General features: G+C 43.3%; 1 protein-coding gene across 1 annotated transcript in view; it reads right to left on the bottom strand.

Moving 5' to 3' along the window:
• nsmfb (NMDA receptor synaptonuclear signaling and neuronal migration factor b) overlaps window positions 1-12,917 on the bottom strand; it is a 46,085-nt gene extending 33,168 nt beyond the window's left edge. Inside the window, exons 1-5 of the mRNA XM_080432861.1 lie at window positions 12,601-12,917; window positions 3,225-3,289; window positions 2,444-2,589; window positions 1,121-1,838; window positions 775-847 (exon numbers count right to left, since the gene is read on the bottom strand). Of these exons, the coding sequence (XP_080288987.1) occupies window positions 775-847; window positions 1,121-1,838; window positions 2,444-2,589; window positions 3,225-3,289; window positions 12,601-12,671 (1,073 nt within the window). The 5' untranslated portion in view covers window positions 12,672-12,917. The remainder of the gene's footprint in view (window positions 1-774; window positions 848-1,120; window positions 1,839-2,443; window positions 2,590-3,224; window positions 3,290-12,600) is intronic.
• Window positions 12,918-14,905: the final 1,988 nt, after the last annotated feature.

Genomic DNA, 14,905 nt, shown 5'->3' with positions numbered 1-14,905 from the left:
AAAATTTAATAAGAATTATATGGCAGGTGTACAATGTGTGAATTATAACGTTTGCGAGCATCAGGATGGAGAGATGGAAAGACAGAGGGCATGACGCTAACGTGTTTTATAAGGAGAGAGGGAGCGTGGGAGAGAGGGCTCAGACAGCTCACCATGGGAGACCTTTGTGCATCTAAGGGTCATAATTACAAGCTCAACTGACAGGTGATAATTAACCACTCAGTATGCTTGAGAGGGGGCCTTATGTGCATATGTGCATGTGTGTGTGCTGGGTTGCACTTGCCCTTTTTACATGCATGTCTGTGCGTGTGCACACGTGTGTGTTTGTGTGTATGTGTGTGTGTGTGTGTGTGTATGGAGAACAATTACATGTCTTAGGCCACACAAACTCCCTAAGATTTTTCCATTGTGCCGCTATGTGTATCAGGCTACTTGATACCACTCCTCCACTTTACAGTATAAGTCACATAACTTAAATGAATACACCGTAAGATCTTTGTGTATTAACAGTGTTTCTCAGATGGTTTCATTTGGGACACTTTACTCTCGCCATTCATCCCAGCTACAGCTCTGATAGCTGAGAGGTTAAGTCACATATCATACAGGCTCTGATGATGCCTGACAGCTAATGTACCATTTGCAGCCCCTCTCTCACCTTGTTTCCTGTCTAAGCACCAATATATTATATCAATAAAGGCATAATCTGGTAAGAATGTTGATTTTGAAGGGACTTGAATGTGCTTGAATATATATTTTAAACAGTGCTGTACTTACGCCTGCATTGTGGTAGAGGCTGTCTGGAAGCTGAACACATTCTCTTTGGGGAACCAGCCATTAGCGTTGTCCTCTGAGAAAAACACGGAATAAGAGAGACAGGGAATTAACGAAAAGGACGCAAAGTGAGGATTTAAACATAATGCTGTGAGTTTGCAGAGGAGGAAAATGTGGAAAGGACAGACATCACACAGCCCATGTTTTCCGTTTCCATGTAGAAACATGAAAAGCAGAAGGTAATGCGAATGCCAGATTATAAAACACACATACACACACACACACACACACACACACACATACACCTTTTATCCCAATACCACTCAGTTGTCCAGGTATGCATCCTTACCCCTGTCATCTGTAGTAGACGTTCTGTCTTCGCTGTACATCCTCTCCAGCTTCTTGCGTGGCTTCTCTCCGTCCCGCGGCGAGCTATCCAGGTCAAGGGAGCGCTGGCTCTGGCACGGAGCCCGGATGCAGGCCACGCAGTCCACGGTGCAGTCGTCCCGCGAACCCCCTTTCCTCGCCCCCCAGTCCTGGATGTTATGGGCGCTGCCTGAGCTCTGCAGGGGCTGGGACTGCGCCAGGCCGTCCTGGTGTTGGTGGTGCTGGTGGTGGGACGCATGGTGGTGGCCGGTGCGATGGTGGTGGCTGCTACCGCTGCGGTGATGGCTACCGCGGACGTTGGCGTCGGGCGGCGGGGGGGGTTGGCCGGTGTAGGAGGCCTGGTGGTGATGTTGGCCAGCGGAGGAGGAAGAGGAGGAGAGGGGGGAGGTAGAGGTGGGGGTCTGCTGTGGCTGCAGCTGCTGCTCCCTGGAGCCCCGGAGCACCTTAAGCTCCAGGCTCTCCTCACTGCCGCGGCCCCCCAGGATCATGCCTCCCTCCCGGGTGATGGTGTACACTCGGGCCGGCTTTGTGGCACCTGCGCTCCCCTCCGGTCCTCTGAGCACCGGCGGGTCCTCGCAGGAGAGGCTCCGCTGCTTCAGCGAGAGCCTGCGTTTAGACGGGCCTGACAGGGCTGAGGTCTGCAGTGTGCTGGGCTGATGGGGAGGGACCTGTGAATAAGGCTGCATGATACTCACAAATGAGGAATTACAATATAACATAACATAACATGATAGCAGTGGTGTAAAGTAACTAAGTACATTTACTCAAGTACTGTACTTAAGTACAGTTTTGAGGTACTTTCACTTTACTGGAGTATTTCCAATTTTCAATACTTTTACTCCACTACATCTCAGAGGCAAATATTGTACTTTTACTCCACTACAATTATTTGAAAACTTTAGTTACTAGTTACTTTGCATAAATAAATTACATACATTAACCACTTTAGCCTTATTCTATACCTAGGCTATTTGAAAATAGCCGATCTACAAGCTCACAACGCGTTGTGAGCTTGTAGAGCTTTTACTTTTGGTCAAAAAAAGTACATTTGGATACCAATACCTTTGCACTTTTACTCAAGTAAATTTTTAATTCCAGACTTTTACTTGTAACAGAATACTTCTACATTGCAGTATTGATACTTTTACTTAAGTAAAACATTTGAGTACTTTTTCCACCACTGCATGATAGCATAAAACATTTTCCTTGTCAGACTCTCTAGATTGTTGTACTGCATGAATAGTGCATCAGCATTGAGATTCCTCCTCTTGTTTTTTTTGCCTACCTGTGCGTGAGGCTGGGACTGGTTGTGTTTCACTATGGGACGGACACAGCGGCCGGGCTGTGGTAGGTTGTTGTTGTTGTTACTAACACGACTTCCGTCTGGGGACTCAGAGTCCTGTCCAATGAAAGTGTCAGACAACAGATGATCTGTGGAGAGATAGATAGACACAGAGAGAGAGAGAGACAGAGAGACAGAGAGACAGAGAGACAGAGAGAGAGAGAGGTGTGGGATTCAAAGAAAATGTGAGATTGTTAGTAAATCAGTGAGAAAAAAGGAAATAGAGGGGGGCAGAGGCAATGAGAGAGGTACAGAAAGACAGGGGGGGTAGTGCAGAGGAAATTACATGAGAGAAAACTACTGAGGGATAGAAGGGAGGGAGGGAGCAATATATAGGAGGAGAAAGATACAGTACATACTGTATAGATAGAGTGGGAGTCAGAGAGACAAATGATGAAAACCAGGTGGCTTGTGGCATATAAGGCTTTGGCAGCAGTGGAGTGAACGCATGAGTGCCAACAAAGCTTTTGGGAGGATGGACTAAGAAAAGAGATTACATATGGTGGGTGCCAAAATTAGAGATGGATGGATGGATGGATTCTGCCAAAAAATAAGGACCAGTCAGTGTTTGAGTAAATGTACTTTACACCACTGAAAAACGTTGGGTGGACGGTGGGCGTTACAAACATAACATGCCCAGTACTGTAGCAACCAACTTCTATGGACCGACTGGTGGAGAAACAAGTGAGTGTAATGATATCAGGGTGTGTGCTTGGCAGTCTACCTGCTGCTCCGTTGCGGTTCTCGGGCTGAGTGTGAGACAGGTAGTCACCAAATGCTCTGGCTGCTCTGGAAAGAGAAAAGAGAGAAAGGTGCAGAGCGATTAACCCTGGGGTTGATTGAGCCACCACTGGAGACAAATGGCAAGACACACGCACATGCACACACACACACACACACAGGCCCCTATAAGAGTCTCCGTTCATATAAATCGTCTGACTTAGGGGTATGATGCCTCTTTGCAGACTATCATCATTACATGCTCAACAGTCAAGTAGGTCACATCGTTACAATGGGCTGTGAGAGGAGGTTTTATTGGCCGTGGCCAGAAGCCACACAGCAAAGAGCCCCATTCTCTCTTTCTCTTGCTGATGTAATTGCCATCTCCTGCGTAGGAGAGAGACAATACCGCGAATAGCAGCATGGAGGCTATAGCCCCCCCGTCCCCGCACAGCATGGCAGACCCCACCGGGGACAGGAGCACAGCATGTGCCAGTCATAATGGCACGAAATAACAAATGCACTCATGCCAAAAAACACGTGCCCGTGTGTTTGCAAGACCGTACATGAACACATAGTATATATTCATGGAGAAGCCCGGATAAATAGACTTAAGGAATTGGCCGCATTCATAAAATAATTTCCTAATTAGCAATTTTCTGGATTTCTTAAAAGAAAATGAAGAAATTAAGAATGTGTGCAGTAAGCAGAGGAAATATGTCAATGGTTAATCCTATAGGATACAGAGCTTGCCTTTATCCTGTATATAATAATTCATCGTTAATATTTTATAGATTCATGGTGACTCATCCACACAAGGTGTCAATCCCCTGAGATTCTTCTCTCGAATGTCTTTAGCTGGCTCGACTCATACCTGAGGAATAAAAAGGACGACTTGTGCAAAATCAGTTCCCCTTTCCAAAAGCACGGGCTGAACTGATGATGATTTACTTTACTGCTGATTTGGCGGACACAATTATTTTACTGTTCCATTTCCAAATCAACCACTTCAATATTTACAGCGAGTGTTCATTTATACTAGGTGAAAATAACAGATTGTCAGCAAGCTACACTGTTGTGCAATTTAAGCTTTCCACTGCAGTCACTCTCAACGTTGCTCCCAGGAACCTGACTGCGGCTAGTTTTCTCTGCCATCATATTTTTTTTAAAAGAAATATTGTGAACCATTATGCAACAGGATTTACAGCTCATTTTAACCCATTAAGACCGGGGACGCATCTGTGTACTTTTTTGATTTATTTGGCTATTCCAAAACCGAGTGCTGCGCTATGAGCTTGTATATCTGCTTTTTTTAATCGTGAAAATTCGTGCAAATCTTGGAATATATATTTTTTTAAAGCAAACATTTGTAAACTATTTTTGTTCCAGGGACCCCCAGAAGCAGATATTTGAGATACAAATGTCCGCTTAAAAAGAAAAAAATCTAATATTTGCACAAATCTTCATGATTTTTCAAAAATAGCAGATCTACAAGCTCATAGCGCGGCACTCGGTGCCGTGCTATGAGCTTGTATATCTGCTATTTTTGAATAGCCAAAGAAATCTAAAATTACATAGATGATGCTTTCCCAGTCTTAAAGGGTTAAACTAGAGGAAAGTGCCACAGTATGTAGAATACAGTATGTACTGTAGAATGGGGCCCAATTGTTCCCTCTATAATTGGCAGGAGAAGGGTAAAGCAGTTGTCGTACTCGGTTTAATAGATGTGATTACCGTCACCCACACAGACACATTTATTCTGATTTAACTCCCAAACACTTACAGAACCGTACATGTGGAAAGAAATGTCAAGATATAGGCGACAACCACACTCACACCTAGAGATATACAGTAGGCACTAATAGGCCTGTAATCATCACTAGTCCTCCAAACCACTCGCAGCACTTCTGTCATCTACATCTGTCATCTGTCACCACACACACACACACACACACACACACACACACACACACACACACACACACACACACACACACACACACACACACACACACACACACACACACACACACACACACACACACACACACACACACACGTCATCTTCATGATGAACACACACACTTCTGTCACTTACTTCTGTCATCTTCATGATGAACACACACACGTTCATATGGTGTACATCCGGAATGCCATATGGGAGAGGATAATGGTGTGTGCACGTGCACATATACGTCACTTTCACGCTTAACTCCCCGTCATAAAAAGGGGGGATGGGGGGTGGACTGGGATTGGTGTGTTGTTGTCATAGTCGTGTGTCTTCCTGTTAACGCACTCTCTACGTAGTCATTAAATATATGAGCATACGGCACGTGCAGCTTCAGCATTCGCTGTGAACGCTCCCCGGGTTGAGACTTGATGGAAGAGGAGAGGATATAGAAGAGGAGGGAGAAGAGAAGAGAAGAGAAGAGAAGAGAAGAGAAGAGAAGAGAAGAGAAATAATTTCTCATCTGGCTGCCACTCTGCTGTGTGCTGTCCAATACCAATTCCATATTGTGTGTGTGGAGAGAAATGGGGGGGGACACATCAGTTCTCGCCAAGGACCAGGCATCTTAACACAGCCCACACAACCACTCACACCGACCAGACTCCCCATTAGAGCCCAGTCCAAAACTAAACTGCCTCACGCCCACATTACCGTGGAGTATACCTGATCCCTGACACCTGACCTAGTTCTTCATCCTCTCCTCATCCTCCCCTCTTCAGATAGGCTACATCTGGGGCACCATTCGTTTCCACCACTCCCTCCAACCATCACAGCAAAAAAAACACAACCCGGCTTTTATTTGTAACACCCGTGATACACGCAGGTGGAGACCAATTATGCTGCTAAGCATAATTAAGATGGCCACCTTTTTTCTTTCTATTTTCCCCCACTTCTTCTAAGCACCAGCCCTTTGAAGGTTTGATTAAAAAGCAGCGCCACAAGACACAATCAGTTGGGAAGCGCTGAGACATTAACCCATTCAATCCGGTAACGCATCTCTGTCATTTTAGATTCTAGCTATAACCATTATTTTATACTTTGGCAATTCAAAAATAGCAGATCTACAAGCTCAATGAGCTTGTAGATCTGCTATTTTGGAAAAATCTGGAACATTTTGTGCAAAATACACGAATACATCTTTTTAAGCGAACATTATTAACTCAAATCTTTGCTTCTGGAGGTCCCTGGAACAAAATATTTGACAAATGTTCGCTTTAAAAAATACATATTCAAAGATTTGCACACATTTTTACGATTTTTCAAAAATAGCAGATCTACAAGCTCATAGCGCGGCACTCAGTGCAGCGCTATGAGCTTGTATATCTGCTATTTTTTTGAATAGCCAAAGAAATCTTAAAATGACACGTTCTGAATGCGTTCCCGGTCTTAATGACTTAATTATACATAAAGTGGAACGGTAGGATGGCGAGACGCGTGCCGCCTGCCCCCCTAGCCGCTGCAGCGGCTCCCAGCTGCCTCAACTCGCTGTGCCCTCGTGCCGTCTCCATGTCGGCAGTTTGCAACGTGCGTTTTGGGACTTTTCGTCTTGCATGTTTTCTGCCATGTGACGGTAGGGAGGGGGGGGGGGGGAGAGGGAGAAAGAGGAAAACAGAAGAAAGCCAGAAGGGAGAAGGAGGATTGAGCGAGGAGGGGGATTTGAAGGGAGAGGAGTGGGCAAAAGACGAAGAAACGTGGAGAAACGCGGTCACGAGATGTGTTTAAAAGACAAAAATAGAAAGCAAGGGAGGAGAGAGGATGGGGGAGATGGCTTAGTAAACAAGGAGTGTATTAAATAAAGGGAGAATAAGTAGAGGAAGGATGGAAGAAATGGGAAACTGATGATCCATACAACCCATACATATTTTTCTCTATATGAGTTTCTCATATGATCGGTTTCTTTCTGTGCATGAGGGCCGTGAATAGATTGACCAACTGTGCCTGGGGGACAAACTGCAATGCAAAGGCATGATGGTATGATGAAAGCCAGGGAGCTACTGTAATAGGGCCAAAATAGAAAGGAGGCCTCTAGTGATATGCAAAGTTTCAGGAGGTTTTGCTTCAAAGTTGTGTCTGCATATGTTTTTGTGCATGCATAACTAGCACTGTATATGTGTGTGACCACCCACGCCACACTGGCCTCTCACTGGAAAAACTTTGCCTAAAATCCTACTCTTCCCCCCTCCTCCCAAATGTTTGTCCAACATCACTTCATCCCCTCCCGCCATCCCTCCTTCTCTTCTCCCCTTTCCCACCTTCACCGCCCCCCCCCCCCTTCCTTCCTCTGTCCTTCATATCTCCCTCAACCCATCTTTTCCCACGCACCAACTTCTTCCCCTCCTTCTTCCTCTCCTTCCTCTTTTACTCTTATCGGCGGTGGAGTTGCTGTAGAGTCCATCAAATGGAGTGGAGGGACATGTTGCCAAGACACAACAAACACAAAGTTATGCACCCCCACCGCCTCTTATAATAAGATAAGAGGACAAGCAGGGATAAGGTCAAGACAGGAAAACCCTCGTTTGGCACTGTACCCAAGTGCCTCAACACATCCCCATAACACTAAACACAGCAGAATTTTGAAATGATTAAATGAGTTTTTGTTTGACACACATTGTGACAGGAATACTTAAATCTGATTAACGATGGAGAATCCAGTGCCAAGTAACAAATCAGGCTTGATGATTGGCCTGACCCCAGATCCCCTGGAAGTCATCATCAGGAAAGTACTGCAGAGTAGAGCCCGACCAACGTATCATTATTAAACTTTTTGACAACATCGGTATCTGCAATTAAGCAGCCGATGTGTCCCAATCCTTATAGGTGACAAAAAAGCAGATCTACAAGCTCATAAAACGCTCGGAACTCAACCTTTTTCACCTATGAAATGTTTGAATACGGTATAAGTGGTTTATTTGTGTTTATTTGTATTTATTTGTTTGCTTGTAAGTAAATTCTTCTCAAATAGAAAGTTTAATCAAATCTACGTTTTTCAAATTGATTAGAAATTCTAATGTTTGTAATTTTTTGACAAAACATCGGTAATCGGTGGTCTCCAAAATCAGGAGAATATTGGATCAGGATGTTGATTTCTGTCATTTATTATGCTGAGCAACAAAGCCTGTTCCTTGCGTATAGATTGACTGTTTCAGCTCCACTCAAGAGGGGCTGAACAAGTCGAAGTGTGTCTAATCCAATCTAATCTAACTTAAACCTGCCTGCAAAAGAACCGTTTACCAATCAAGCAAGCTAAATACTTCCCATCTGACACATCCAGGTAAATCAAGAGAGTTCATTTAATTCTGGAACAAATAATTATCTAAGTGAAATTACACACATTTTCAGAGTGTGTATGCCTCTGTTCAACATAATCAACACTGACTGAAGTCAATTCAAGAAAACAGGAAGGGACTGACGGTGCTGACCCCCACTGTACCCTCCTTCCATCAGACAGGCAGGGGAGACATCAGTAGCATGGGACAATTAGGATGAGGCCATGCATATGGAAAACAGACAGACAGATCAATGGGTGTGTTGGTGGCTGCCTTGCACTCTGTCTGACTGTGTCATCAGAGGCACAAGGAAGGCAGCAATCAGACAGTAGTCTCCAATGGTAAGAGGAATGGAGAGGAGAGCCAGTAAAGCAATGAGACAACACTTCGTTCTCAACCATCTCTTTGAGTAATAGCACTAGCCCAGACAGACAGTGTGCATGTGACGCGTATGCGCAGCACGTGCACACTCAGAGGTTGATGACTTCATTAGGCTACACTATGATGTGGTGCTCTGCTATGTATGTCACACTGAAACAAACACACACACACACAGACCTAAAATTACAGGATAATTTTAAGCATTTGTTTTTGACCAATCTAAATATCGGGCCAATATGTTGTCTCTAGTACATGTCTGTATACGTCTAATACCATACAGATGACAGACAGACAGACAACAAACAGACAGACAGACAGACAGACAGACAAGTATCAAGCTCTTGTTCCACACTCTTGAAGCACCAGCTGCAGGTGCAGATGACTCAGAGCAGAGTGCTTCAAAGAGGAGACCCAGATGTTTTAGTAAAGCTAATAGGAAGAACAAGAAGCAAGACAGATGATGGTTGGTGACACAACATTTTGGGAGTCCTATTTCACTGGAGTGCAGAGTAGACCTATTAGGCCTACAGGGCAGAAACGTCCCATGCCTGTTGTGCTGTAGCTTTTGGAAAAGACTCAAAGAAAATGTGTGAAATATTAAAGATGACAGAAAGACCTCAGCCGATAGCCTACCCTTGCAGGAATGACAGGGTTTGTATCCCGTTCAAAATCACATCAGGCTCAGAGCTTTGGTACCGTATGCTGTTCTACACAGGCCTGGTCATAAACAGGATGGGAGGAAGCAGTTGGTCCATTACAAGGTGCTTTAAAAAAAACCACATTTTCCCCTCATGGAAGCACAGGGCAGAGACATTAAACACAATTAAGTTGTTTACATGTAAAAGATAGAGACCCTGTGAGGAAAGGATTTTAATCAACATTCAGCCCTTATTCTTCTTTGTTGAAAAGTCTTCTATCTATAATGAAACAATAATTTACAAATATTATACACACAACAGCAATAACATGTACGAAGAAGTACCAAAAAAAAGACAATCTATTTCACATGAGCTGATTGCTCTCGGCAGGGATCTCCTCCACTCATCCCCTATATCCCTCTATAGTTTCCATGAGATGACCCTCCTCTATCTTCCTGATGAACCCATACCTGCCAACAAGGAGCCTCCCAGGCAACCGAGATGAATGAAAAATAAGAACGCTACAGTAGCTATATACACAAGCAGTGTAAGTGTAAGGACATTGTTTAGGGACAAGTCATGCTGGATCGAGGTCAGAAATAAGCAGTGTGGTGGTGTAACTTCTGGGCAAATGTGACCTTCAACAAGAGAGACAGAGAGAGAGAGCAAGAGTGAGAGTGAGAGTGAAAGCGAAAGTGAAAGCGAGCAAGAGAGAGAGAGAGAGAGAGAGGGAGAAAGAGAGAGCAGTAGAATGAGGGGGGTGGGAGTACTGTTATAAAAGTAACCACAGGCATTTTCCATTAAAGCTTTGTGACATCCATTTTGAATTAAGAATAAAATAAGGGTCAATTAGGTTTTGATTGCTGAACGTGAGGGAGTAAGTTCCACGACTGCAGCACCTAACCTTATTTGCCTCTCCTGAGGAAGCAGCACAATATAGTCGAAGAAAATAATTATGGAACATGGATTATCAACTAGGCACATGGGGGTCGGAAATGTGGGGAATCAATGTATCAAGGCCTCTGCATCCGACAAGAGCTCCAAAATGTTGAAAATAAGCTATTGTATGAATGTCCTCTGAACAGAAAAAAAAAATAGAAAACGCCAATCGGAGGGCCACAAATCTCAATCACCCGGATCATTAAAATAGGGGAAGGCCATTGAAGTTCCAGAGAGGGATAAAACACCTTCATATGTGGGCCATTTACTACTCCAAAACATCCCATAGCTCATGCCTCTATGGAGTGAATCTGTGACAATGCAATGATTAGACACACTACTGCCGATGAGGCACTATTAATCCTCGTGGACCAGCCTGTCAGCTGTATAATGTGTGTCTACGATTCACTGAAAAATGCTCTTGTCAGGAGTATAATTTAACTACCAGTATCAGTTTACCGGATTCGCTGATGCTCGCAAGCCAGGAATCACGAACAGCTCCATTGGCTGGCGTCCAATTGCATGTCTGGGATGCTGTGATCAGCTTGATTTATGTGTGGTTAAGTGTGAGGGTGTTAAATAGAAGGTGAAGGAGAAAACGAGCGATGGAGAAAGATATACACAGAGAGAGAGAGAGAGAGAGAGAGAAAGAGAGAAAGAGAGAAAGAGAGAGGATAAGTGGATAACCAGCATGAGAGACAGCATGAGCCAGAAGATGCATGCAGAAGCCAGTGTGGTTGACACTGCGCAAGTAGATTTAAAGGTCACTGTGTCTAAATGCACACGTGCACATCTGCACATGTGTGTGTGTGTGTGTGTGTGTGTGTGTGTGTGTGTGTGTGTGTGTGTGTGTGTGTGTGTGTGTGTGAATGCATAATGTGTGTTTTCTGTAAGCGTGACTGGTTGTGAGTGTATATATTCAGGCATTTGAGAGTATGTACTGCATATAGGTTCTACATGCACATACATGTTAACATACAAATCTGAACTGGTTGCTCGTGGGTGCAATGCGCACTTGCATGTCAGATGTGTACACATGTCGAGTGTATGTCAGTTGCATTCCACTTGTGTGCTGGCACCCAGTAAAGCATTTTGAGTAGAGCCTGACAGAAGATGTCAGATTTGTGGGTCCATGCAGATCCCTATTTTGGTCCTAGACCTAGACCACTGATTATTTTGTCAAAAAGTGCACACATTTTCGAATCCATTTGAAAAGCTTAGAACTGAATAAGGTTTTTGTTTGAGATTCCAATAAATACAAATGAACACAAATAACCACTTAAGCCCCATTCAAAAATGTAAGAAATTGAGATCTACAAGCTCACTGTGATGTTGTAGATCTGCTATTTTTGAAAATGTTAGAACATTTTCACCTATAATGATTGGGACACATTAAAAAAAAGTCAAATAATGCCGATGTATCAAACGCTGTCTCACGTGAGACAGTGTTGATATATCAGTTGGGGGCTCTAATTTTAAGCATGCTACCCAGTCTGCTATATCTCCAGCCACACAGTTGTCATGACCTATAGGTCAAATCTAGAATCCATCATGACAATCACACACACATGATCACATCACCTGGCTGACACACAATGGCAGAGAGGTTTCAGGTTATGACTTCAGATAAACCAATGAGCAAATCTCATCATACTTCCAAGTAATGCAGTACATGTCACAGTAATTTGTGCATTTAAACCAAAAACTAGGAACATACGCTAAAACTGACCATTTACATCTCATGCTCACACAGTAGGCTATACAATTACAAAGTAGACCAAAAAGCTTTTGACCATTTCTACTATGATGCCTTTAACCTGCTGTAAGCCACAGCTGTGTCTTTACACATGATAATTATGCGAGGCTACGACTTTTTAGTCATGTCTTGTCAATTAATGCACCGTGCAACTTGATCAGAGTAGTTTGTATCGAACTTTGATGCAAACACCCTTTGGTTCAAACGCGCATAGGCTAATCATTATTATTTTTTCTGTTTTTGTAGACTTGAAAACAAATTCTCATTCCCAACAACAGACAGTCCATCAAACTAACTTGCATCAGTAAGCGCGTTTATTGCCAACTTGTTCCGCGCGGCGATAATGTCACTGTCCCTCCACAACCATATGACATGATCCTCTGGCTACTCACCGAACTTTTGCGGCCACAGAAGATATCGCATCATTCCTCAGATTCTTCCTTTTGGACACGGCAGTTCCCATGCTGAAGTGGACACGACACAAACCATTCCACTCATCGGTGATTCATGGTTAAAAGAGAAAAAAAAAAGAATCACGTCGGGGAAAAAAACACGCTAAAACTCACGAGCTACCAGGAGTTTACATTTAATTTACGTTTTATATGGTTACTGTTTACTATTTGCCTACTTCCAGCCCAAAAATGTTAAGTAAATGCGAGTCAGAAGAAGACAAGAGCAGAGTGACAGAAAACGTGTCGGCAGCAGCGCTTCTGCTGCTTCTCTGTCTCTGCTCTGAGCTCTCCAGTCTCACGACTGAAACTACAGGGAGAGAAGATCTGCCTCCCAGAGCGCTCTGTTGTTGTGGGGAACGAAGCCAGGTGTGGGCTGGGCTGGGCACGTGTCTTGTGTAATAGGCCTATGTGAAATATTAGAAATAAAACCAAGACCTCACACGAGCTCATACAGCGCTCGACCGATGGAAATGTATGATTACAAAATATATCAGGCAAGAGCAAGACAGTCAACAACGTCAATGACAGTAAACAATAGCCTACCTACATTTTCACCAGCTCAGTTCAACAGCTCATTTTAAATACCCTACCAATTGTTTGACCTATAGCTAGATATCACAATAATACAGTAGGGCCTATTCATTATTTATACAGGTGCTCAAGAGCAGTGGTGGAAAAGGTAGGGGAGAATGGAGTCAAAAGTAACAGGGGCAAACGTAACACACTCAATAATGCTAGTCAGAAACAAGGTAGAGGGGTGAGACTTCTTCTGCACATGCTCAGTTGGGTCCTCTCTCTACCTATGGAAGGGTAGAATGATCATTTCATCTCAGCAGAAGTTTTCACGTTGTATATGTAGAATGAACATTTTAAATACTCCAGTAAAGTAAAAAAAAATACCTCAATATTGTACTTAAGTACAGTAGGCCTACTTGAGTAAATGGAATTAGTTACTTTACACCACTGCTCAAGAGCAGAGCTAATTCAGCCCCAACCCCACCCATATTTCCCAAAACATCCGTCATAAGCCAGACCACTTAAGATGATTTAAAAGTCAGGTATTCAAAACCTGGAAACTGGCAATAGAAAATGCACGCCCAATCCATATAACACACAATGCACAATTCACGTTGCATTAAATTAGATTAGCTCCGGCCCGGGCACACAGCAGTGAAACAGACAGACCCACACAATAGACGGCTATAGACTCATGCAGAGCCACACTGTGAAACTCAGGACCATAGACAGCAAACTCCCTCTACGCTCACTGCAAAGCTTTCAGCACTATGGACAGATACTGACAGCAAACTCCCTCTACAGACACTCACTGCAATGTAAGCTTTCAGCACCGTGGACAGATGCTGACAAACAGCAAACTCCCTCTACGCCAGGGGTGGGCCACTTTGATGATGGAGAGGGCCACTATATTTCCACACTCACTCCAGAGGGCCACATTGCATATTGTTGCTGTCGGGCAGAAACCTCTTATCTCCATGTTTTAATCATTTTTTTGTAAATTAATATCGTACTTCGTCATTCTGGTATGTCACACAAAAGTAGCAAGAATAGCGGATCTACAAGCTCAAAACGCAACTCCCTCTCCATGCTCACTGCAATGTAAGCTTTCAGCAGTGGTGGAAAGTAAGTAAGTACATTTATTTAAGTACTGTACTTAAGTAAAATGTTGAGGTCATTTTACTTCACTGGAGTATTTCAATTTTTTTTATACTTTTACTTGACTACATCTCAGGGGCAAATATTATACTTTTACTCCACTACAATTATTTGAAAACTTTGGTTAATGGTTACTTTGTAGATTTTAATTATTGTTTCGAAACATACATTACTTCAGCACTATTTCAGCGTTAGCTGTTTGAAAATAGCCAATCTACAATATCACAACGCGTAGCATCGCGACGCGTTGTGATCTTGTAGATCTGCTATTTTAAAAGATGAATACATTTCATACATATGATACCTTGTGAAATGGGACATTCTGCATAATGAGTACTTTCTACTTTTCGTACTTGAAGTACTTTTGATACCAATACGTGTGTACTTTTACTCAAGTAATTTTTTTATTCTGGACTTTTACTTTAATACAGAGTATTTCTACATTGCAGTATTGATACTCTTTACTTAAATAAAACATTTTAGTACTTTTTCCACCACTGGCATTCAGCACCATGGACAGATGCTGACAAAACGGCTTAATACTGCGTTCTTCTAAACTCAGTAGTCATTA

Source organism: Gymnoscopelus braueri, assembly GCF_963280865.1.
Source record: "Gymnoscopelus braueri genome assembly, chromosome: 7".
Lineage (NCBI taxonomy): Eukaryota > Metazoa > Chordata > Actinopteri > Myctophiformes > Myctophidae > Gymnoscopelus > Gymnoscopelus braueri.
This window is presented reverse-complemented; position numbering and strand designations above follow the sequence as displayed.